General features: G+C 39.2%; 1 protein-coding gene across 2 annotated transcripts in view; it reads right to left on the bottom strand.

Annotated features, from left to right (window-relative positions):
• Positions 1-4,801: 4,801 nt before the first annotated feature.
• Positions 4,802-27,485, bottom strand: part of FKBP12 (FK506-binding protein 12) — a 41,787-nt gene continuing 19,103 nt past the window's right edge. Inside the window, exons 4-6 of one of the 2 annotated variants that reach the window (XM_087685168.1) lie at positions 14,970-15,056; positions 5,664-5,716; positions 4,802-5,235 (exon numbers count right to left, since the gene is read on the bottom strand). In XM_087685168.1, coding sequence (XP_087541294.1) covers positions 5,134-5,235; positions 5,664-5,716; positions 14,970-15,056 — 242 coding nt within the window. In that variant the 3' untranslated portion in view covers positions 4,802-5,133. The remainder of the gene's footprint in view (positions 5,236-5,663; positions 5,717-14,969; positions 15,057-27,485) is intronic. The other variant, XM_087685169.1, reaches the window with a different exon arrangement.

The raw sequence follows: 27,485 nt of genomic DNA, 5'->3' as shown, positions 1-27,485 counted from the left end.
TGTTGACAACTCTAGATCCACCTTATTGCATTTGTCTTTGGAAATATACCAAAATGCTTCACATCCAAGGACAAGCATATGAGCACATGATATGTTTTCGAGATCATATCTTCTTTATAACTCTACCACCAAGAGCAGTGCATGGAAATCTATTAATCAAGTACACAATAGTAGTAATTGCCTTAGTCCAAAATGTGTGTGATAAAGCCTTCTTGACTAAGGATACTATACACTCTTTCTACAATAGTCATATTCATGCGCTCTTCCACACCATTCTAAGATGGGATGATGTAACCAACACACTTAGTACCACTCTCATCACACATATTTATTCACATTATCACATCTCAAGCATTTCAACCTATACCCAAACTTATTCTCAATCATAGTAAGAAAGCATAAAAAAGTAAACAAAACTTCTGACTTTGCTTTATGGGATAAGCCTAAACCTTATGCAAACAATCATCAAGGAATGTAATGAAATACTTTACACCACCTAAGAATTGACAAGGCATGGAATCACAAACATTCAAAACAATAGCCAAAGGCTCACCCATGGGCATAGTACTAGACTTTTATGCATAATATGAGTGTACTTGCCATATAAACAATGATTATATGAATCCAAACATGAGAAGTCCATGGGTAGTAGATACTTCAAACGAGTCAAGACTTAAATTTCTTAGAGATATATCCCCAAGATGATGATGCCAAAGAGATACACGTTAAAAATCAATCATAACTAAAATATAATCAATAATATAAGAGACAAGTAAGAAATAAAGATTGCCAATCTTCACGCCTCTAGCTAAAATGAGATTACTATGCATAATTTTCGATGCAAATTCACTAAAAGAGACATGATATCCAATATCATCCAACTGTCCTACAAAGATAAGCCTTTTAATCAAAGTCAACAGATAACATATATGATGCAATACGAATAAAGTTTTAATGACAAACTACAAACGAACCTCCTTAATGTTAATAATATCAAAAACATGATCATCTTCCAATCTCACAGAACCTATTATAGAATGATAGATATAGAACCAAGCACCATGCGAGGTCACATGAAAGGAAGCCCCCGAATTAAGCAATAAATATTAAGAGAAAGATTACTTAGTATCAACCAAATGAACATCAAGAGAAACAACCGAAATGTACTCTTTATAACTATACCCCATTGTATCTGACAATCTTAATAGTAGACTTTGGAATCCTATGATCATCCAAAGTCTTAACATTATTCTATATTTTTCCATTTCCTTTATCTCGTCTATCCTAGCACATTTTATGGCATTGTGGCTAAATATGACCTTGCTTCCCGCAATGACTTGTAAGAGATGACTTAGAGCCACGAGATTTACTACAACCCTACCTTAATATCTAGATTTTACCCCGCCTTCCTATGCATCTTTGCCACAACAATCATTACCATATTTATCATCATTACATCCTCTAACATTAAGTGCATAAGAGAGACAAATTACATCAATATTATTCATCTTTACTTCCACAATTTGCAAGGTATCCTCTATATCTTTGAGTGTAACCATCCACAAAAAAATTTGTACTTATGATAGCGCAGAAAGTATCCAAGATTCAAGAGGAGTGAGAGACAAGAAGCCCCAACATTTTTTCAAATGTAATTTCATGCAAAGTAAGCTAATATGAAATGAAATGAAACTCATTCAAGTAAGAAGACATATCAATGTCTTATTTCTTAAACGAATACAATTGCAAAGGGAAGCTTTGCTTGTCATAGAGTTCACATATTTTCTCCCATAGCTCCCAAGCACTACTCTCTATCTCAATGGCATTAAAGTAAACCTACTTTGACAAAAACAAAATAACGATGGACTTGCATAACTCATGAAGATCAACCCAAGCCTCTACATCAAACTCTTCAAGCTTTCTACCTTTGCATTTCAATTGTCTATTTTCTTCTTTAAAACCAAAACGTGCCATATTTGGGTCTTCTAATAATTAAAGTTATTGGCATCCAACTTGTCTATATTGAAAATAGTACGATCCCTAAAAGCAAATGCTATGATGACTACAAAGCAAAGAGTGAATGGGCAACTATAATAACAATAAATCAGTTCCAAAATAAAAAACAACAGGTGAGATACAGTATAATGAATGGCTATCCACAAAATAAAATACAATAGAATGCTCAAACCAATTGTCCAATCTCAACAGACTGACTCAAAACCCAATTTCAACATTATTGCCTATGAAGCTACAATGAAAGAGTGCATAACTACATGCAAAAGTCCAAAATGACAAGCTTCCACTACCATGAAAATTCAAGTTGCGATCAATGCAATTAAGAATGTCAAGAAATAGCATAAACTACTAAGGTACCAAATACTATTAAATACCCAAAGATGACATGTATATAGATCCATTCCTAAGCAAAAGAGTAGCATGTACATGAGTCAATTCTGCATAAGAGATCTCCAAAACCAACAAAGATTCACCAATCTACAACCAACTCACTATACATGAACAATGCAGCCCAAGTACACATGCAAAGCTGACAAACCCATCTCATAAAAGAAAACATATGGTATACAAATCAAATCTAAACCATCCCTCCATCATCAATGTCTGCAGAGGCAATGTATGCATAAATCAATAGAGCATATCAATATAAACAAGAGACTCCCATTGTCTCTAGTAGGCCAATATTTGCATTGATAAATATCAATGTACTCTACTAGAACAAAATCTATAATAGCAAAGAGCAATTCCCATCGTCTCTAATAGGACAAGCTTTGCATTGATAAATATCAATGTACTTCCACTAGAACACAAATCTAAAATAGCAAAGAGCAATGCATGCTCAAGACATAAGTGCCAAAACATCCAACCACCCAAATGTACATATGAGAGCATATGCATAACATAAGTGACCAAGCCCAAAATTGATAAAGCTCCAAAGCAAGTAGTCACTACATGCATGTAGATATCTAACATCAAGGCTCAAGTAGAGCATATCCAAGCATGTACCTCAATGGCAAGCATCTATCAATCCATATAGCATCCCTAAGTAGCATGTAAGCATCAAATACAAAAGTATTCAGGTTGTATCCTTATTGTCCATAGGATATAACAATAACGAACCTTCCAAAAGTTTAGTTAAAGCTATAATTGATCCAAGAAGCTTTCTAAAGTATCAATATTCGTCATCTTGGCATCAAAAACTTACCCCAATAGCATCAATAGAGCATTAAATAGCATATGCTATCCCAAATAATGGACAACAATCTAGCCTAAACTATGAATCAATGGCTAACTTCAAACTTCTCAAATGATACTCAAGACAAAGTCAAAGAAGCTAAAAAGTATCCCCAAATATGAGGCAAGAAGCAAAAGAACCATCGACAAGGAATGATTAATGCAAGAGAAAGAAAACCTCTAAAATTGTGTCACAAAATATGGATAATCCCCTAGGGTCTTATCTAATTACTACTACTAATATTATATATCACTTAAGGAAGCCCAAATGGTCTTGGAAAAAATCTTGATTGAGCCTAAAAGCTAGGGGAGTGATCTGAGAGCAATGGGACTAATGCATACTTCAATGAGTAGCTACTATGAAAGCTATGAATGAAGCTCTTCCCAAACTGAAGTAAAGGTCGATGAACCTTCTCGAATACCACTTTGATACTAGTTGAAAGGTGGAAAGGCTGAGCAAGAGAGAGCACAAGTGGAAGAAAAAAGGAAGAGCTATGGAGGTTGAAGCAAGAAAAAAAAAGAGCAATGTATGTGTGAACTCCAACCACAATGTGTGACTTGCATCTCCTTATTCTATTGTCATAGTAAAAATAAAAAATAAAGTGATAATTATAGACAACCTCCACTTGCAAAGTACAAGTGTACAAGCACCAATACTCTTTCCAATGGACCTCCATTATGGGCTTCTAGGTACACACATTGGCTTGTGCCAAAAGAATAGTCATTGATCTTTTAAAATTCATTTGGTTTAAGTCGGGTATCCTCTATCTAGTGCCTGGAAAGGATGGCCCACAATTGAGACTCCCCCAAGTTACATAGCCAATATAAAGACATCCTTTGAGATTTTTTTCCAAAGTAGCTCTAGCCCCAACCCCAATCTTCACTCCAAGTTGTGAGCTACTCCTAAGCCATGATTGGGATTTACTCTTTGGTCTCTTGACTTCCACAAGAATTGACATCAATTTTTACTCTCAACTTTCAAGTTTTACATATTTTAGGTGAAGTGCACAACCAACTCTTGTGATTCATCCTAATCCAAACAGACCAACTCAATTTACAGACACCAATCTTGGACTTGGACCCAAAGACTGCAACAAGCATGTCGTATGTGCCAACAATTCCCTGAAGGACAGCAGCATGTGGGCGTGCATGTGTCATACAAAAGAAATCATGAAGTTCATAGGCACAAAAAATAATTATTCCTTCATGTTAAGTGCTTTTAACATTATACCAAAACAGCTTCAAAATATTCTCATTTCATTGTTCTGAAAAGATCATTGCACTCCAGGAAAAAAATAAATCCAAGAATAAACACAATAGCCTGGCCTACATGCACAACAATCATTCTAGTTTCGACCTTAGATCTCACACTACATCTTTTTCCTACAACCACTATGCACATGACAGGATTTCTCAGCCGTGGAGCAGGGCAGCCCTACTGGAAAATCATTGCCGAGGTTTGAATTCCAAAGGATGGAAAAGACTCAAAAAAATTGATGTCCTAGATCTACTCGCTCAAATCTCAACAAGACACAGACCATGCCCTACACTCACCTTCCAAAATTAATCAATGCATTCATCATGTCATATGCTCAGTCTTGCTACATTCTGTCCAGCACGTGATCTTGACAAAGCATACCTTTTAGCATCCATCAACACATACTACAGTTTCAACTTCTTTCATAAAATGATATCCAGCTCCAAAGACTTACAGCAATGAGAACCAAAATGATTAACTTGGGAACCCCATTCCATCTACACCTTGGGGAAACCCATTCCATCTACAGCCACAAATAAGATGACCCCAAGGAAAAAGCTGAAGGCATCTGTATGAGCTTTTAAAAAACTTCATATCAGTTTCCAAAACTTTCTTACTGCTTCAACAGTTCAAAAGATTTTTAAGACCTCAATCTCAAACACAAGGACAGAATTTGGCTGAATTCCCCAAGCAGGGAAACCCCCAGCACCATATGCATAATCTGGTGAGCACTGCACCCCACAAAAGAACAAACCAAAAAAAAATTAAAATGAAAGCAAACATGTCATGCCAAACAGCAGTAATCGTGTTACTTCAAAACTTCATCTGGCATTTTCCAACTTTGTGAATGTATGGAAAACAAAATTGACCTTGATATATAGCAGCTAAGGCTGTATAAGTCTTCTCAATGTACATTCTTGTTTTTTTACTCTTGAGACTTGATGAATGTGATACACAGATTTAAGAAACAAAAGGAACACAATCAAATATAGACCATAACAGATGTCTGAACTGTGTTATCACATAGAAGCACATTGTCAAAAAAGAAAACTGTAAAAGCCTTAATTGGGCTATATAAGCATTGTTCCATATGAGTTGTGCTTTTAACAGAATATGAGAACACGCGTTCACAACAAGAGACAAAACAAAGAGCACATACCCGGAGGTGAGCTACTTCTCCCAGCTGCATACTCAGCACTCCTTCATCCCAGCCTACTCCACAATAAGAGCAAATTATCAAGGCACATTTAAAGCAACAAAAATACATCTGATGACCATACATACTTATGCTAACATAGTGTGTCAAGACCTTCAACATGTAATACAATGAATCACTGTAATGGAATTGGATGAAATGTGCTGAACATCATTTAGACACAAGGAAGAAGAAACTGCTGCCAATTTTTGGCAGGCTTAACCTAAGACTCTTTCAGCTAAGAAAATGTAAAGTCATAAATTGACATCGCTACCCACTGGGAAGTCTGACGTGAGTGCAGGTTCGATCCTACTACCTAGTTAGATTACACAAGTCTGAAGTGTACAAATGACAGCATAATCGCTAGGACAGTTTGACTTTTCATAAGAAAAGAGAACAGAGGAATAACTTGGTGGATACGAGGGTTTATAAAAACTAAAGAGCAAACTCAGAGGACAAATAAATTTTGGCCTCCTTTCCTTGAGCAAACAGTATTCTAGTGTTATGGGGCCGTATCACTCTTCTTTCAGATGCCACAACCATCCACTACTGCTTTATTTACATCTATATTCATAACAAATTACACAGCGCTTTGCGCCGAAAAACTGGCACGAGACCCTTGGCATACCGAGTGGCACCTTGCCATGGAGGAGGAGCTTGAGCACATTGACCAAAATGGCATTTGGACTTTGGTGGATAGGCTAGGTCACAAGAAGGTCACGGTACAAAGTAGATCTTGCGTACAAAGCTTCAAGCTGATGGGACTTTAGACAAGTAAGAGGCTCACCTTATTGTGCAAGGTTTCTGCCAAAAGCATGGCAATGATTACAAGGAAATCTTTGCTCCTACAAGTAGTCCATGTCCTTCCATCCACTTCTTGCATTGAAATGGTTACTTGGATGAGTTAGTCTACATGGCTCAGCCACTTGGGTTTACTATTCCAAGCCATGGGGAAAGGGTCTTTCAATTATAGAAAGCTCTTCATGGGCTAAAGCAAGCCCCACGGTTTTGGTTCCATAAAGTGGATGATTATCTTAATCTCATAGTTTCCATTTGACCCCTTACAACTCAAAGTCCTATGCCAAGTCTCCTAAGGGGACCAGCTATGTACTCTTGTATGTAGATATTCTTTTGATCACAGGTTCAAATTCTGCCACCAATGCACATCTAACGGCTCACCTTTGCTCCAATTTTGACATGACCGACCTCAAGCTCCTTTCTTGCTTTCTAGACATGGAGATTGTTCAACATTTGGAGAGTATTTTTTTATCTTCTGGCAAAAGTACACCTTCACTGAGTGCATCAATATATTCTCAGGAGAAACAGTCCTAAGATCTCATTGTGAAGCTAAGCTAAGGACCCCATCTCATGGGGACGTGAAATCTTGATGCTTTGCTTAGCATCGATTAAGTATTAATCTAACAAGAAAATACAAAGTGCACATGTGATGTGCAAGGTTGTGCAAGTTCATTATTTCATAAAGACAAGCCAAGGACCCTAAGAAATCAGTGGATGCCAAAGGCAAAAGTTGTATTGAGTTATACTTGGTACTAGGTGGTACCTACAATTAGATGTTGGCCTAAACCACTTACTAGTTATTAATGTTAGTGACAACATAAGGAACCATGCACTAATTAATTAATGCGCAATTCAAGGGCTGGAAATTAATCATTAAATTGAATTTCAGAATAATATTCTGAAAATTGATTTAAAAGGCTGAAATTTGCTAGAAATTTGATAAGGAAGGCCGCCACTTGGAAAAAATTTCCATGCAAAAGTTGGAAAGGCTAAATTGGGGCTAGAGAGAGGAAAAATAGATTTTTTAGTTGTGACCTGTTGGAGGAGAGGTTTTGGCTGCTGGTAACAACTGATTTGGTGGCAATTCAATGCAAGAGACCATCAATTTGCTGTAAGCTTGCAAGCAACAACTTCTACAAGGCCCTCACAACCTAGACATTGTTGTCCAAGGGCTGGTGATTGCAGCTAGTCCATCCACCTCAACAGCCTCAGGCTTCACCACCATCGAAAGCAAAAGGCCCCAAGAGGCAAACTTCATTACAAGAAGCTACGTATGGCATTTTTAGTCCTTTGTCTTTACAGAGATGCAGAGATAGAGATTATGCACACTATCATTCAGTGCAATCTCCCATATCATTTTCTATAAGTCTTAACACTCAAGCTCAAGATATCACCTTTACACCAAGTAGCTATCGAAATCAACTGAACTTATCTTTACCTAAAGACTTGGTAAAGATATCTACTACCTGCTCATCCGTCTTCACATGCATAAGATCCACTCTGCCTACAAGAACCATCTCACCGATGAAATGGTAGTGTACCTCAATATATTTGTTCCGGTATGGTAAACTGGGTTTGTTGCCAGAAGTACACTACTAAGATTGTCACAAAATAAAATCATTGGAGCATCCACCTGCATATCCAAATCAGCCATCAGCTTAAGCAACCATGCAATTTTACAGGCTGCCAAAGCAACACCTCTGTACTCTGCCTCGGTACTAGACAATGCAACAATCAGTTGCTTCTTGCTATTCCAACTAATCATCCCACTTCCAAAGCTAAAGGCATAACCACTTGTAGACCTGCGATCATATGAGTATCCTGCTCAATCCGCATCACTGTAACCAATGAGTTTCAACCCCTTATCCTTCTCATAGAACAGCCCATGATCTACAATGGACTTTACATACCACATAATCCATCTGACAGCATCCAAGTGTGGCTTTCTGGGCTTCCGCATGAACTGACTTATGAGCCCAACAGCATAACTCAAATCACGTCTTGTGATGGTCAAGTAGATCAAGCTTCCAACCATCTGCTTGTACATAGTGACATTATCAATTTCAACTCCACTGTTTATGTTTAACTTAACATTCTGATCCAGAGGTATATCAAGCAATTTACATTCAGCCATGCCATATTTTTTCAGCATTTCCATAGCATAGTGTTTTTGCATCAGCCATAAACCATTATCTGCCTTTATCACCTCAATACCCAAGAAGAATTCCAACTCACCTAAATCCTTCATAGCAAATTCAGATTTCAGCATACTCATGACATTTTATATTCCAAAGTCATCATCACCTGTGATTATCAGATCATCCACATAAATAACCAGCACTATCAATCCTATGTCTGTCTTTTTCATGAACAAACTATGATCAGCCCTACCAACCATGAAACCCAAAGTCTACAAGTAACTGCTAATCCTTAAATGCCATGCTCTAGGAGCCTGTTTCAACCCATACAAAGCTTTCTTCAGCTTTTAGACAGTGTGTGAAAACTTAGGCTGTGTATACCCTTCACATTGATCCATGTAAACATCCTCTTCCAAGTCACCATTGAGGAAAGCATTCTTAGCATCCATCTACTGCAATTTCTAGCCTTCTGCAACAGCCAATACAATCACTATTCGTATGGTTCCCACCTTGGCAACAGAGCTGAAAGTTTCTTCGTAGTCTAGACCATAGTGCTAAGCATATCCCTTGGCGACCGGCCTGGCTTTGTACCTCTCTACACTGCCATCCGACTTGCATTTAATCTTATAAACCCATTTGCAGCCAATGGTCTTTTTCCCATCTAGCAGTGGAACAAGATCCCAAGTGCTATTTTCAACCAAGACAGCCATCTCCTCATCCATGGCTATGCGCCAATTCTTATCCATCACTGCTTCAGCATAAGTGACAGGTTCTTTAACCTCCATAACCTTCATCATATAAGCATAATGCTTCGCGGAGTAACCATTGTAAGTCAGTCTATCCATAGGATACCTAACCCTCTGCGAGCGTTTGAGCTATGGTACACTACTAGATTCCCCCCTCTCGTGAGGTGGAATGTACATGCTCTGTCCAGTACCAAGCATATACACAATAGGAATACCAAGTTCACTATCAAAACTATCAATCGAGTCATAGCCTGAAGTCATCATGCCATATGTATCATCAAAAACATTTTCTTTCCCTTTGCTGTCCATCATGTCATATCTCCCCCTCACTCACATAGTGGTGTCAGTGAACGATAAGCTAGCACTGTGCAATCTCCCTGTCCATGGAGATATAGGGGATGATACATTCGTAACACTAGGACCTATCAATGCAATACTCTGCTGCGAACCAACTGTAGAAACATGTACAGAAGGCATATCAGACGGTACCGTTGTACGTGATGCATACAAGTAGCCATCTCATCAAATATAACATCCCTGCTCACAAGTGTCTCGCAAGTAGAGGAATCAAAACATTTATATGCCTTCTTTTCTTGCGCATAACCAATAAAGATACACTTATGTGCTTTCGGATCCAACTTCCTTCTCTTTTCATCAAGAATATGCACATAAGCAATACAACCAAATACTTTCATGTGACTGACATCAGGTTTGTAGCCATACAACTTTTGAAAGGATGTCATATCTTGAATGCCTGCAGTGGGAGTCTTGTTCAAAATGTACATGGTTCTCATAACAGTCTCAACCCAATAGTAAAGCGGCATATTCTTCTCATTCATCATAGCACGGGCAGCTTTCATCAATACCCTATCCTTCCGTTCAGCTACTCCATTCTGCTCTGGAGTATAGCTGCATGTAAGTTGCCTATGAATACCATTTTCAGCCAAAAACTGTCAAACTCATGTGATACATACTCCCCACCACTATCGGATCTCAGACGGGATGTAGCAATCAAATTCTTTCTCAACCTGCTTCTTGAACTACTTAAAAACAACAAACACCTCATCCTTTGCTTTCAGTATATAAACCGAAGTCTAGCAGCTAAAGTCATCTATGAAGATCACATAGTATTTAGAGCCTCCCATAGATGCATTATGGGCTGGTCCCCACACATCAGAATGGACCAACTGCAAAGGTCTCATGTTGTTTCGTACATGCTTGACAAAAGGCAGTCATGAGTGTTTACCAAATTGACAGGCATCACATACATGACCAAGATCAGTGTAGTTAAACTTCGGTAAGCCAGTAACAAGCCGTCTCTTCTGCATCAATTGCAGCCATTGAATATTTACATGCCCCACTCTCTTATGCTATATTTCTAGGTCTTTGATTGTGCCTGAACCATGAGCAAACATTGCTGATTTCAACTATGGTAAAGTGGCATCTAATGTGAACATCCTGCCATGTCTATGACCACAAGCAATCAATTTACAACCATTACCAAACTCTTCAATGAAGCAACCATGCTTATTAAAACGGACCTGCAAATTCTGCTCACTCATCTGACCCACAAACAACAAATTCTTCGTAATGGATGGGACATGCAACACATCATGCAGGTTTTTCTTCTTGCCATCATGAATCACCAGAGGTACTATGCCTTTGTTCTCAATGTTATCCTGTGTATCATCGCCCATGCATACATGGCCATTCCTGTCAAGCACCATATCTGCGAACCAATCACCATGATGTGTCATATGATTCAATGCTCTTGAATCAATATACCAAACATCATCTACATTCAACTTCTTAGCAACCCTGTTCTGCACGTAAGTCATGGCAAACAACCGATCTACGGAATCATCCTCTGTATGGATGGACGATGCATAATATCCATGTTGCTTGCCCTTTTGATTGCCCTGCTTCTTCCAACAGTCCTTGGCAATGCGTCTGTACTTGCCACAATAATGACAATCCTTATCCTTGTTAGGATTGTCAGAGATACGTTGTGGCTGCCAAGAGCCTCTGCCCCTATGGCTAAATCTCCCCTTGGCTCTAAAATTGCCACCTCCTCGTGCATTTGAACCTTGCTAGGCATTACTGCCATGAGACATATTCTGTGATGCTCCTCTACCACGAGCAAATCCCCTACCACGGGTGCCACCGCCGCGTTGATTCGAGTAAAAGACAGCATCCTTGATCTTAGAGCTGCTAGAACCAGTAGTCAATCCTAGTTTGACTTCCTCATGAATGAGCAATGCCACAAGCTCATTAAAATCTGGCATTTCAGCCCGCACAGATATGGAAGTATCAAAAGATTTATGTCTAAGCAATAATATCTTATCCTATTTTCAATATTGCAGAAGTAAATCTCCATTCATGCTAATTCAACCAAAATAGGAGAGGTGCACGCTGAATAGAAAGATCAAAACACCAGTACGAGAAAACCATCTATGTTGGAAAGCATTTCTCTGTGGCATATAATGGACCAAGCATCTCAAAGTAGATGTCTTAATTATTCTTAAAATAAAAACATTGAAACTGCGTATACCTCTTAAAGGGTTTCAAGCATGCCAAGCACACAAAATTTCCCACAGGTTGTGGATAGAAGGGCATGTTCTACTAGCATTGATATTACAAAGCAGGGTTACAAACGTTTTTGTTGCCAACATACATCCAGCTGTCCGCATAGGAAAATGTATTTTGTTAGATCATGCCATAGGGGTTGTTATTGGAGAGACAACATTTGTGGGTTGTCAATGTGGCTATTCTGCATCATGCAACCTTAGGTGGGACAGGTAAAGTTGGTGGGGACAAGCATCCTAAGATAGGAAATGGGGTTCTGATAGGTGCCACTGCAACCATTCTGGGCGACATGAGGGCGACAATGGTCTTAATTTTAGTGACATAGTCCTAAATAGACCTACCCTTTCTCTCCATATTATTGAATTTATGCTTCAGCTATATCTTCTTGGCACTTGTGGTAGTACCATAGTACCTAATCAAGGTATTCCATGCATCCTCCGGAAAACTGCAGTTTATAATCTGCATTACCATAGCATCCGAAATACATAATGACAACCAATGTAGAACCCTGCGTGCTCTTTCCGTCCACGCTCTATGAGCTCTCTGCTGATCTGGAGTGGAATTCCTATCAGTAGGCAATTTGGGTTCACCCTCTACTCCTGTTACCAAATCCCAATATCCTTTTCCTATCAAGAAGTTCTCCATGCGGAACTTCCAGATGGCATAGTTATTGCTATCAAGTTTCTCACCCACTATCTGGGTTATGTTATCTATTCTCTCTGCATTTGCCATGTTATAAACACTGCCTAACTTCCTACAAACCAAGGTTTCTTAACTGATTAGTTTCAGCCTTCCAATTCAATGACAGTTTTCAACAGCAACCGTCAGTTCAAATCAGAGTATTTCAATCCATAAACATGTCAACCATATCCGGAGCCATGAAGATCCCTTGACCCATGAGAACTGCATCCGCAATCTATGTTGTGCCAATGCGTAGCGTGGAGGAAAAACTTTCTTCTGCAAAGTTGTAGACCATGTCGAAATGGTAAAGATAAAGGGCCATTTCTCCAAAATCCATTTATGTAGCAAGATATGGCTTCTGTAAAAAAACGGGCTGCAAGCACAGTCTCCTTTGATGACGTTTTTTTAGATTTGATGTCTTTGATGTCAAATGGCCACTCACATGTACTCAACGAAGCCTTATGAAGCTCCCAAACAAGCCACAGATGGCTCTTGCACAAGCACAAAGCATAAACCCTGATGCATACCTTAACAAGAACAATGGTCGTTTTTCTTTTCCAGCAGAGACTGTTATCTTCAAGCTCCAGATCTAGACTCCTTCAATGCCAAGCTCCAGAGTCCCCATTCATGTTGGCTCTAATACCATGTTAAATGACACAGTAGGTTTGGAGCAACAGAGAGTGATCAATCAGCTCATCCCATTTCTTTCATTATTCTCACACATAACTAGAAGAACTGAATAGTTACAACTAGGTCATCTAGTCAATGTACTAGCTGTGGTTAAATTAGAGACCACCAACTTACTAAATGTCCCACACTTGTTGTGTACAGCTAGACATACAATTAGACTGTCGGTAACACACATAGATAGATAGACAGAGCTTGAAGTCTTAACAAAGAATGGTCAAAGCTATTACCACGGTTGGTCCATGCGAGAGGTGATACAAGGTTACCTACAATGATATATGGACTAAAAACTCAATGAGGAGCGGAAGTGAATCATCAAATCTCTCAAGTTTGTGTGTGTCGAATTGGCAAAGTATCATTGCACCATACCTTCCCATGGATAGAGTGATAGGAAAAATTAAGAAGTTATAATATCCTCATTTCTTCACCTCTTGGCATATTTTACTTACACATCGTGGATACGAAGCAAAGAGAAAAAAAAACAATTAGAACTTTCATATACAAACACATAAAACAATCTATTATCGAGGTAAATCTTTAAAATAAAATTTTACTTTTTAATTTATAATTTGTTTTATATTTGAGCTTTCATTTTTTAGATTACTTATTATTATTCTATTTCCAAGTTTTATCTATAATCTCATCATTCATGATTCAAATACCCTAATGAATCTCATACATTCTACCCTAATCATAAATCTCTACCTTACCTACCTCCTCTTTCACTTATACCATGTAAGTTGGTACTGCCAACATGTTACAAGTGGTCATCGACAAAGTATCTAATTGATGAAGTATAAGACAATTGCTAGAAACAAAATTTTCATCCATTGTTGGACTCCATGTGCCTCACATTGCATAAATCTTCTAATGAAATATATTGAAACACTTTATTGGGTATAAAAATTTATTGTAAATACTTCTCTCATTATCGATTTTATCATAAAGAAAGTAAAGGTCTCAGCCATCTTCTGTGCCTGCATTAACGTAGAGCTAAATAAGCCATTCAAGTTCTATTTTGCCACCATGTGGTTGCTTTTTGAGCAACTATATGACATGCAAACCGAAATTTAGCAAGCATGGTTGAAGAAAAAGTCACTCTCAAGCATAAAAAAGAGAAAAGTCATTCGAAGACTTTACTTGAGAGACATTTTAACATTATGTACAAAGGTTAATAATAGCTATTACCCTCTTATATAGAATTTTCTACATGACTGATATAAAGAACGCCACCTTGGGGCTTCTCGTTCACTTCATGAGAAGCCATCAAGTAGATCAAAGCGTACGAAATATTTGATGCCAAGGATCCAAGCTAACTACATTTCCTTTTGTAAAATTTAAATAATTACTGTAAGTTTTAAATCCTAAGGACTAGAGTGTTGACATATTGGATGTGACGCCAAGGTGTGATAACATCCTCTATTTAATCAAGAAAAAGTGAAAGTGAAAAAAGAGACCTATCCACAATCTTACTATCCTCTTGCATCCTATATATAAAAATTTATCCCTTATCATGGATCAAGAGTTTACAACAAATAGAGATGTCTATCTCTCAAAGACATTAGAAAAGAACCACCATGCAATATTCTTATAAGAATTAAAAATTATAGTGACTCACGATAAAAAGCCTTTACCAGCATTGTGTATTGAAGGAGGTTTTCTGTTTTTAATCAAGCCTCTGTTTTGGTAGTGGCATCTTTTGCATATCAAGTACCTAAAAGCTTCCCGCCAAAACAGAAACTTCACCAAAGAGAACCTCTTCCACACATAGCACTTGATATCAAAAAGATTTCCACCAAAACAAAGACTTGACCAAAGAAAATCTCTTCCATCCACAGCACTAGTAAAGACAATTTCTCTTTAGTCACTATAATGTATGACTTATCACATGAACACTGCCTAATGGTCCTCATCTAATGCCTTTAGGATAGAAACATCTCTACCTCCTACCAACTCTTAATCTAAAAAAAGAGATAGACGTTTATATGTATGATATAAGAGGGTAGCAAGATCGTGGATGGGTCTCCTCATCCACTTCTATCTTTTTTGAAGCAAACAGAGCATATCATCAAGCCTTGGCATGAAATCCAATATATTAACATTACATTTTTTTAAATATTGCATTTAGCCTTTAGAATTTAAAACTTAAATTAGTTATTCAACTTGCACAAAAATAAGTATAACTACTTTGGATCCTTAGTATCAAGTACTTTGTATGCCTAGATCTCATCAATGGCTTATTTTATGAGAAGCCCAAAGTTTGTGCTCTCCATATTAGTCATGGGTAAAGTTTGTGTTTACATATGAAAGTCCTCAATGTTATTCTCTCTTTGTTCCCCATCCATGACTCGCAAGAAAAATATGCCTAGAGATAAAGAAACAATCTCTCAATTCTTCTTATCCCTCTATCCATCAGAAAGTATGATGCAACGATACTTTGCCCATTCAACAGATACGAGCTCGAGAGATTGGTCGATTCTCTTCCTCTCCTCATCCACCTTGTTACTCCGCATATCATTGTAGTTGATCATGTACCACCCCTCACATGGTCCAACCACGATAATAGCTTTGACTATCCTTTTCTATCGATCTACTCGAAGTAAATGGAACGGAAGATTGCACTCAATGATAGTACACACGATCTCTATCTCTATATTTCTCTCTCTCTCTCTTTGAGAAAAGACAAAGGACCGAAAATACCACCTATAACTTCTTGTAATAAAGTTTGTGTCTTAGATGAACTAGGAGTTTCAAAAGCATCCACTTCCATTTCAAGGGTCACAAGACTCGCAACCTCTTCTTGAGCCTTTGTCATACTTGATGAGACATTGCCACTTCAATCAAAGAGAGAGAGAGAGAGAGAGAGAGAGAGAGAGAGAGACACTTTTTTTCATAATATCATCGACTGCAGATTGAGGGATTTGGAGACATGGGCCACATTGAATATCCACCTTGGTTCAATGAATGATAAACCTTGCTATGCTACTTATAATGATCATCCCACACAACTTACAAGTCCATTGGTAAAATTTTTCCTTGCCCATAACCTTTTCAAGATTTGGGGTATATAGTCAAAAAGTTTCATTAAGAGATTTAGGTATCATGAAGAAAAATGAGAAAAAAGGAGAGTAAGAGAAAGAGGAATTTTAAAAAGGAAAAAGAGAAGGAAGTATAGATGAAAGTGAGAGGGATGTTGGAAATAAAGGGCCACTCTGCCTTGTATGCGTGCTCGAGTGTGAACACACCCTTAGTCCTCTACATATAACTATCAAAAACCTAAGAGTGGTACATCTCTTTTTTTTACCCATACATCGTGCCTCTCTCTCTCTCTCTCTCTCTCTCTCTCTCTCTCTCTCTCTCTCTCTCTCTGTGTGGCATTGCCGAACATCAAACCTTCACTGGGCATAAGCCACCACAAACAAGTATCAGAGCTCAAGGCCATCTCGAGACACCACAATTAATCAATCTCAATCGGGTCACAGAATGTCCAATCAGCACAGCCATCATGCAATTAGGCGTGTCAGGTCACATCAAGTGGACAGGGGATGACACGCAAGCTGCACGCCACATCATCAACGCAGGTGACGAGTAAGCAACACGCATGCGGGCTGTCAAGCGATCTTAGGAGGTCAGCATGGGCACAAGTTCGGTAAGCAATCAGCCATCACCAGTTAACATTTTTTTTATTTCTAAAGTAATCATTTTTTTTCAAAGGTCTATCCTTTGTTTAAAATCTGCGGGCTATCACACATGCCCAAGCACAGTTCCACAAATCCCAGAGATTAGGCACACATCTACTCATGAAATTTGGGGATTCTAGAGTATGTGTGAAGATTTTACTCAACTAAGTAAAATTTGTGGATTCTTGCACACTCTCGAGTCTCAAAAATTGAGGCTTTTCACATATGTGCAGAAATTGCAGGGAGACAGTACAATTCTTGTAATTTTGACACATTGGACCTTGTACAATTTGGGGCTTTCGCAAAATTTGCAAGATTTGAGTCAAATTTGGTCTTGGTATGTACTTGCAATGCACTTTCTAGGCAAACAAAGCACATAGAACCCCACACAAATTTGGGGCTTTTGAAAATTTTGTGAAATCATGGCGAAATTGGCTTGTGCAATCCATTTGGGAGTTATGTTTGATGTCATTTAAGCAAATTGAGCAATGAAATTTTAGGGCTTTGGACTGTTCAAGTCAAATTTGTGCCCGTGGATGCATTTGGAGCAAAAATTGCAACTTAAAATTGGGGCTTTCTCATGTAATTGATGTATTAGCCTATGATACGGCTGTAATTACTTATGGTGTGCTGTAGCACACATTTTATACCTCTGAAAAATTAATTTGCAGATCTGAAATTTCTGCAATTACATGAATTTTCATTGTTGATTGGTACTTACTTCATACCTTCATCATTTGTGTGACAATTGGGCTCACATTTGTTGACATTTGAGTCACCTTTGAGCTGTAAATCATGACAAGCAGCAATGATAGCTGCAATCTTTTGAACATTAAGAAGCTTAAGGGTGCACACAACTTTGCTATATGGCAAAAAACACGTGAAGCCTATAAAGACAAAAGGAGTAAGATGAGCAACCATGGATCTAGATGAGTGGGAAGAGTTAGATGAGCTTACATGCTCTACCATAGAGCTTTCAGTGTCAGCCATAGAGCTTTCAGTGTCAGACGCTTTGCTTTTCAACATCAAGAATCTGAAATCTCCCTATGATATGTGGCAAAGACTTGAGGAGTTATATGCTCAAAAAAGTGCAACCACCAAGGTTTATTGGTTGAAAAAACTAATGGACCTTCATATGAAGGTACAACCATGTCTATTCATTTGAATGAGTTTAACTCTATTTTCAGCCAGCTGATTGCTTTGGAATTTCACATTGATGAGGAGTTCAAGGCAACCTTTTAGCTATGCACTTTGCTTGAAAGTTGGAACACTTTTGGGACAGCAATGAGTAATTTTCATGCTATGCTATTATATTGAGATGTGCAGAGCTCTCTACTCATGGAGAAGCTCAATAGGCAAAAGATTTCAGCAAACAAGTCTTCCAATGCACTGCATACTAGAGGCAAATCCCAATAGAAGGGTAACTCTAACAACAAAGCACGCAACAAGTCTCATGGTAAAAATGTGCAGTGCCATCATTGTGGCAAGAAAGGGCACTTCAAGCAAGATTGCTTCAAGTGGAAGAAAGAAAAGGGCAAAGGCAAAAACACTGATGATAACATGAGAAAGAAGACGGTCAACATACAAAGAAGAGCAATGTGAGGATAGAGGAAGTCAATGTGGTCAATCATGAGAGTGACAGTCGCAATGATGTACTCTTTGCTTCTTCTTAAGTGCATAGTCATTGATTCTAGATTCTGATGATGGCATAGACACTTGGATTCTTGATTCAAGTGTTTCATTCCATGTAACATCATACCATAAGTGGCTTTCTGACTACAGTGGTGGTAGACATGGTGTTGTCCACTTGGGGGACAATTACGCATGTGACGTTGCAGGGATTGGCAATGTGTAGTTGGCATTTCAACATGGTTCAATGTTCACTTTGCATAATGTAAGGCATGTACCTCAACTCAAGAAGAGCTTGATAAGCACAAGGCAGCTAGATGATGAAGGCTATCATACCACTTTTGGGGATAGCAAATTGAAGATATGTAAGGGCTCTAGAATTATTGCTAAAGGCTCTAAATGTGATACTCCATATCCATTAAGATATGTAAGGACTCTAGAATTGTTGTTGCTAAAGGCTCTAAAAGTGATACTTCATATCCATTACATATATCTAGTGTGCGTGACCATGTTGTCGCCATAACAAGAGCAGCCAAATGTGTCTGTGTCATAGCCGATTGAGACACATGAGTCAAACTAGAATAAAAGCGCTTTGTTATTTGGATTATTTGCCGTGTTTAAGGTATGCTGATTTTGACCATTGTGATCATTGTATTTTTGGTAAACATGCTCAAATATCGCATAAAAAGTCTCTCACTAAAGTCTTCACCCTTAGAGTTGGTACATTCAAATGTATATGAGATGCCAAGGTTGTTTCTAAGGAGAAAGAAATATTTTATCACTTCTATTGATAATGCCACTCGCAAAGTATGGGGTTTATCCGATCCGTCGCAAAGAGAAGAGTTTGGATAAGTTTACAAAATTCTTGGCACTTGCTAAAAATATGACCAGCAAGACATTGAAGTGTCTTCGCTCCGACAATGGTGAGAAATATATATCCAAAGCCTTACGGGCCATTTGTGATAGCAAAGGTATATAAAAGGAGCTCATTGCCCCTTATAATCCGCCCCAAAACAGAGTTACAAAGTGTATGAATAGGATTATTCAAGAGAAGGTCCATACAATGTTATCTCATGCAACATTACCCCATGGATTTTGAGCAAAGGCTGTTATGACAATCGTACACTTGATAAATCGGTCACCAAATAGGTCTTTGAGGGGAGGGAGGGAAGAAGAGTCCCTCAAGAAGTGTGGTTGGGCAAGCCATCTTCATATGCACACTTGAGAGTGTTTGGCTACGAGGCATTTGTTCACATACACAAGGAACAACCCAGCAAATTGGAGCCAAAGTCTTGTAAATACATTTTCCTAAGATATGGTGATGAGGGTGGAATGGGGTATAAATTATGGGATCCCAAGAAATTGAAAATTTGTACGCAGCAATGATATTATCTTTCGAGAAGATTGCATGCATAAACAACCCGAAAAGACTGAGAAAGTCAAAAGGGTTGTGTTCTGAGAAGAAATACCTATAGGACAGCAAAGAGTGCCCGACGTACAACAGTAAATACCTGCTATAAATAACCCTATAAATGTAGGGAATGATGCTAAAATTAATAAGTAAAAGGTTGCGCATGATGTACCACAATTTTAGAAAGAAAATGTGCCACTAGAACAGCCAAAACAGGTTGGACAGCATTCTGAACCTTTTGAACAGCAAGCTATTAATGCAAATTTGTAGGCTGAACAACTAGCGAACACTGATCATTAGGTCCAGTGTTAGAGATTGTCATTCCTTGGACAGCTAGGAGAGTTTCAGCAGATCAAAGCAAGATAGCGCAGCAGGCAAGACATGTCAGCAGCCATGTCAACAACCACGTCAGCAACCAGCACAGATACCATGTGGCCGTCAGCCAGGCTGAGCAATCGAACAGTTTTTATGCAATCGGCTGCATTTAAGCCGACCTGATGCTGGTCATTTTCTTGGTATTTTCTTCTGCTATTTATAGCAGTCCTTTCCAGCACTTGTCTATCACTTGTATCTACATAGACAGCCTGCTGGTGACAAACGGCACTCGAGCTGATGGAGATGAAGGTCCTCAAGGCGGAGACATACGCAGATATTCTTGCTGCACCGTGTATAATTCTGCATCCCTATACAGCATTCTTCACTACAGATTTTCTGCATTTCACTATCTTTCTCTCTCTCTCTCTTCTCTTTGTGTTCACTCTCTCTCAGTCTTGGTCCCACGCTTCCGCATCGCTGCACTCTGATATGGTATCAGAGCGGTGAAGACAATTTGACTGAGTGAAGAACCTATCTGAAGCAAGGCTGCGTTTCCAGCATTCGAGGGCGAGCGGGAGGGCTACGCATCGGAACAAGGCTAAAGCGAGTGTGGGCATGCAAGAAAGGAGTCCAATTGGTGAATTTGTTGTAGGTTGTTACTGTTTGAAGAGGATGAAGGCTGCGTTTTCAACCTTCCATTGCAGATTTTACCTTTTCATCGTCTCCAGCGGCTGAAGAAGGTTCGGGAAGCGGAGGAAAGAGCCCTAACAAGCTGCGTCTTCATGGTCAAAGGGGGCTGCTTTTGCATTTGTGCAGGCATTGCAGGTGAAAATGTGTACAGAGACCGACTTGGAGTTCCAGGCGATCATGGACCGAAAGGTGCCTATCCTACCGGCTCTTCCATCAGATCAGAAGCTCGATGGTGACAATTACCGCATCTAGCACATGATGATGTTGGCCATCCTAGAGTCTTATGATTTGGCGGAGCTTGTGATGGAGGAGATCAACTGGCCCTCGGTGAGAGATGAGTCTAAACTCTCTTCAAATGCTCATGCAGAGTTGACCAAGGCCCAGTCTCACTAGGACAAACTGAATGCCAGGATTCGTTCTTTTCTTTTTGTCTTGTACTATAGCAATGATAGCTCACATCGAGCATTCGACGGTGGCTCAAGAGATATGGGTGGAGATTCGACCAGATGACCTTGATAAAGAGGGTTTCTCTGAAGGTGCAGATGTGGATCTTGTCTGTGAATAAGTCTTCTTCGCTTCGGAAACACATCAACAAGCTTCAGCAACTTCAGATGCAGGTTCAAAATCCGGGAAAGCCCATTTCCTCCAAAGATATGGCGATCATTTATTGTCTCAGTTGCCGCCACAATTTAGTACCTTTTGTTCCCTTATTGCATCAGGGCCGGAGTCGACTCTTCAATGGGAAGAGTTGATTTTCCTATGGTCTTGGACCAAGAGAAACGGTTGAAGGAACGTAATGCTTCCAAATCAGAGGCATTGGTTAGTCAAGCCTCTCAGTCTCGTGGTCCAACTCTAACCCAATTAACACTCCTCAAAGGGAGTCCCAACACATTGCCAAATAGCACGAAATACAAACACAGGAGGTCCTCCCACGGCTGACTGCTGCTACCTCACTGCGACTCTCCTACACCTTGGAGATTGGCCTTTCGATGCCCCGCTAAACATATATAACACAATATCGCACATATTTCCACTCAAGGTACCAATTATTTCGTATCCAGGAATGTACCATACCTCACTTTCTTTCCCCCTAGACCCAACGCCTAGCGTGCAGCTTGGAACAACCTTATTCACTCAACGTTGGTCACGATCTAGAGAATACAGGTGCTATGCATCCAGGAGGTATTGTCTGATACCTTTTATCATTTATGCTTCATGCAAATTGTGAATGCCCATGTACTCAAACAATTAAGAAAATCAACATTTATACACATGTGGAAAACATTTCTTTCAATGATTTTGACTATCGCTCGTATGCGGCGTTGCATGAATCTAGCACCGAGAAACCCTCGTACTACTAGGTTCTTAATTTTTTTAATTATTGACCAACCTAAATGGTATGCATAAAAACCAACAATCTTTTCATCATTTCATTCAGCATTCAAACACCTTTTATACACTCTATCCCCTCACACGTTTAGGTTGTGCATTATTGACCGGTTTAGGGTTCATTTCCATGTTTTTTTTGTTATATGAAAAGCAATAAAAACTCTCTAAAACATAAAGGTAAAGCTGAACTGAGGCTAAACCTCATACTTCAAACCCCCATCCACAAACATGAATCTTATTTTTCCTTAATTTTCGGCACTCAGAATCCATTTTTCCCTTATTTTTCTCCATTTTTTCTATTTTTCTTGTATTTTTTGCAATATTAAATAACTGAAAATTCAAAATGAGTTGTGGGTTGTGGCCCTTAGGTTCATTTGCAGAAAAAAACACAAATTTAGTTTGTGTGTCTTATTATATTTTCCATTTATATATCGAAAACACGCCATTTTTCCATATTTCACGTGTTTTACAGGTTTTACACTATTAATTTCAGTCACAACACTTACGATTTTCTGATTTTCCGAGCATAAACTGATCAAACTCATAGTAAGCAACATTATAATGCATAATCATCCCATGGGAATAAGTATTCATGAAGTAAATTGCATAAAACATCAATTTTCTTTGTAAAAATGAAATTACCGTTCTTTGCAGGTTGCGGGTTTTTTTTTGCCATGTCTCGGGACTGATTTCCAGCAACCATTAATGCTCATGACAGTCCACAATTAGCAATCTTTATTCCTCTTGAACCACGGAGCAATCCGGTCTTCATTGGACAAGGATTCCGTCATCCATTCTTCTTCTTCTTCTTCACCACATGAATCTGCCCTTAGAAGAGGGAGAGGGAGGAGAGAGAAAGATTAAAATCAGAGATCTTCATAGAGACCGCCATTGAAGGAGCGAAGGACGGCGATATGACCAACAGGCAGAGGGGAATGAGAGGCAATGATCAATTGGTGTGGTTGTTTGCAGGCAGCATGATCCTCCTCCCCGGCGCCCTCTATGTTGAAGTAAATTGCATAAAACATCAATTTTCTTTGTAAAAATGAAATTACCGTTCGGCACTCAGAATCCATTTTTTCCTTATTTTTCTCCATTTTTTCTATTTTTCTTGTATTTTTTGCAATATTAAATAACTGAAAATTCAAAATGAGTTGTGGGTTGTGGCCCTTAGGTTCATTTGCAGAAAAAAACACAAATTTAGTTTGTGTGTCTTATTATATTTTCCATTTATATATCGAAAACACGCCATTTTTCCATATTTCACGTGTTTTACAGGTTTTACACTATTAATTTCAGTCACAACACTTACGATTTTCTGATTTTCCGAGCATAAACTGATCAAACTCATAGCAAGCAACATTATAATGCATAATCATCCCATGGGAATAAGTATTCATAAAGCAAATTGCATAAAACATCAATTTCCTTTGTAAAAATGAAATTACCGTTCTTTGCGGGTTGCTCGTTCTTTTTTGCCATGTCTCGGGACTGATTTCCAGCAACCATTAATGCTCATGACAGTCTACAATCAGCAATATTCATTCCTCTTGAACCACGGATCAATCCGGTCTTCATTGGACAAGCATCCATCATTCATTCTTCTTCTTCTTCTTCACCACATGAATCTACCCTTAGAAGAGAGAAAGAGAGGAGAGAGAAAGACTGAAATCAGAGATCTTCATAGAGACCGCCATTGGAGGAGCGAAGCACGGCGATATGACCAACAAGCAGAGGGGAATGAGGGGCAATGATCAATTGGTGTGGTTGTTTGCAAGCAGCATGATCCTCCTCCATCCTCCATGATCAACATAGAGGGCGCCGGGGAGGAGGATCATGCTGCCTGCAAACAACCACACCAATTGATCATTGCCTCTCATTCCCCTCTGCCTGCTGGTCATATCGCCGTCCTTCGCTCCTCCAATGGCGATCTCTATGAAGATCTCTGATTTTAATCTTTCTCTCTCCTCCCTCTCCCTCTTCTAAGGGCAGATTCATGTGGTGAAGAAGAAGAAGAAGAATGGATGACGGAATCCTTGTCCAATGAAGACCGGATTGCTCCGTGGTTCAAGAGGAATAAAGATTGCTAGTTGTGGACTGTCATGAGCATTAATGGTTGCTGGAAATCAGTCCCGAGACATGGCAAAAAAAAACCTGCAACCTGCAAAGAACGGTAATTTCATTTTTACAAAGAAAATTGATGTTTTATGCAATTTACTTCATGAATACTTATTCCCATGGGATGATTATGCATTATAATGTTGCTTACTATGAGTTTGATCAGTTTATGCTCGGAAAATCAAAAAATTATAAGTGTTGTGACTGAAATTAATGGTATAAAACCCGTTAAACACGTGAAATATGGAAAAATTGAGTGTTTTCGATATATAAATAGAAAATATAATAAGACACACCAACTAAATTTGTGTTTTTTTCTGCAAATGAACCTAAGGGCCACAACCCACAACTCATTTTGAATTTTCAGTTATATAATATTGCAAAAAAAACAAGAAAAATTGAGAAAAATAAGGGAAAAATGGATTCTGAGTGCCAAAAATTAAGAAAAAATAAGATTCATGTTTGTGGATGGGGGTCTGAAGTATGAGGTTTAGCCTCAGTTCAGCCTTACCTTTAGGTTTTAGTGAGTTTTTATTGCTTTTCTTACAACAAAAAAAACATGAAAATGAACCCTAAACCGGTCAATAATGCACAACCTAAACGTGTGAGGGGATAGAGTGTATAAAAGGTGTTTAAACGCTGAATGAAATGATAAAAAGCTTGCTGGTCTTTATGCATACCATTTAGGTTGATCGATAATTAAAAAAATTAAGAACCTAGTAGCACGAGGGTTTCTCGGTGCTAGGTTCATACAACGCCGCATACGAGCGATAGTCAAAATCATTGAAAGAAATGTTTTCCACATGTGCACAAATGCTGATTTTCTTAATTGTTTGAGCACATGGGCATTCACAATTTGCATGAATCATAAAATGATAAAAGGTATCAGACAATACCTCCTGGATGCATAGCACATGTATTCTCTAGATCGTGACCAACGTTGAGTAAATAAGGTTGTCCCAAGCTGCACGCTAGGCGTTGGGTCTAGGGGGAAAGAAAGTGAGGTATGGTACATTCCTGGATATGAAATAATTGGCACCTTGAGTGAAAATATGTGTGATATTGTGTTATATATGTTTAGCGACACATCGAGAGGCCAATCTCCAAGGTGTAGGAGAGTCGTAGTGAGGTAGCGGCAGTCAGTCGTGGGAGGACCTCCTGTGTTTGTACTTCGTGCTATTTGGCAATGTGTTGGGACTCCCTCTGAGGAGTGTTAATTGGGTTAGAGTTTGACTACGAGACGTGATACAAACGCAAGATGTTTAGGAAGATGATGTATGTGCCATCCACGCTCCTGGCCGTGGGGTTGTTGAGCGCATGATAGAGGTCCGGCTAGTGCATGAGCCAGTGCCGGCCCGTTTTAGGTCTCATCAGTGGTACGTCTGCCGGGAGCCACTTATAAGTGTTGGTTTTCGGATTTAGGGTTTCTAGGGACCAAAAGGTAGTTGGTTTATGTCTCTGACAAGGACCGTCAAGCCGAAATTCAGAAAGCCGAAAGCGCTGAAAGGGCTAGACGGCGGTTAGAGATTGTAAGCCGTTATTCTCCTCAAAGGAGTAGTCCAGTACGTATACGAAGCAGTGGTCTTAGTCACCTAACTGCTCCACCTATTCCATTAGGTGCAGGAGGAAGCATAGGTTCTTCCTCTTCTCCATCAAGTCTACCCACTTTAAGTGGGGATGTGAATCCGTCATTTCAAGCTCCTATTGCTAATCCGATAGTCACCATGGCACAGCCTATTGCGATTTCTGCAGGGACGCCGGATTTACCAGCTTTAGGAGTTTCCTTGCCCATTTTTAATGGGTTAGCGGAAGAGGATGCAGAATTTCAGATTTGTGAATTTCAGAGGTTGATATTCAATTATCGCATCCAGGACGAGGAACATCTCATGATGTTCTTCAATATGACGTTAAAAGGAAGGGCTGTGGTTTGATATCACAGCATAGAGTCTGGAACCATAACCGCCGGTCGATATACCCGCCGGTCGAGTGGTTCTAGGTAGAGGTGCTAATCGAGTAATAGTCGATGCTTATCCTGAGGCTCCTCAAAGTGAGAGAGCTCCTTTATCGTCTACGGAATTAGAGACAGTAGACGACCCATCTGGTAGTGAGACGTCATCCAGTGATGAACCTAAAGAGGGGTCCACTACAGAGGATATCTATCAGATAACTCTAAATGAGCCGATAGAGCCTCAAGATAGGATAAGAGATACGGATGTGATTGAGTTAGACCTTGGCCCGTCGACTGATTCGCGACCAATTAAATTAGGTTCTATGCTCAGTTCAGCAGAAAGGGAGGACTATGTGTCCTTGATTCAAGAATTCCGTGATATCTTTGCTTGGAGTTATGATGAGCTGAGAGGCATTCCTCCCAGCCTGGCTGTTCATACTATTCCTGTAAAAGAAGGCAGTCGTCCTGTGCATCAGAAAGTAAGGCGTATGCCTTTTGAATTGAGGGACGGCCTGTTTGAGGAGCTACAGAAGTTAAGGAAAGCGGGTTTAATCTTCCCTGTACAACACACAGAATGGTGTTCCCCAGTTGTTATCAGGAAGAAGAAAAATAACCAAATCCGACTATGTATGGATTTTAGAGAGCTGAATAAGCAGATGGTTTATGCCTATCATGGCTATCCTTCCATTTAGAAGTGGGGCATTGATTTTGTGGGTCCTATTACTCCGTCGTCTACTACCCAGAAGAGGTACATTATAGTAGCCACTGATTATTTTACAAAATGGTCAGAAGCGCGGGCGACGAGGCAGGACAATGCAAAAGAGACTGCAAGTTTCCTTTTAGAGCAGATTATCTACCGCTTTGGTTCCCCGAAAGAATTAATGTCCGACCGTGGAACCCATTTTTTGAACAAAGTGATCAAAAGCTTGACAGAAGCTTGGCAAATCAAGCACAATAAAACGACTCCTTA

Source organism: Lygodium microphyllum, chromosome 9 (genome assembly GCF_053477565.2).
Source record: "Lygodium microphyllum isolate KBCC chromosome 9, Lygodium_microphyllum_v1.1.10, whole genome shotgun sequence".
NCBI lineage: Eukaryota > Viridiplantae > Streptophyta > Polypodiopsida > Schizaeales > Lygodiaceae > Lygodium > Lygodium microphyllum.
This window is presented reverse-complemented; position numbering and strand designations above follow the sequence as displayed.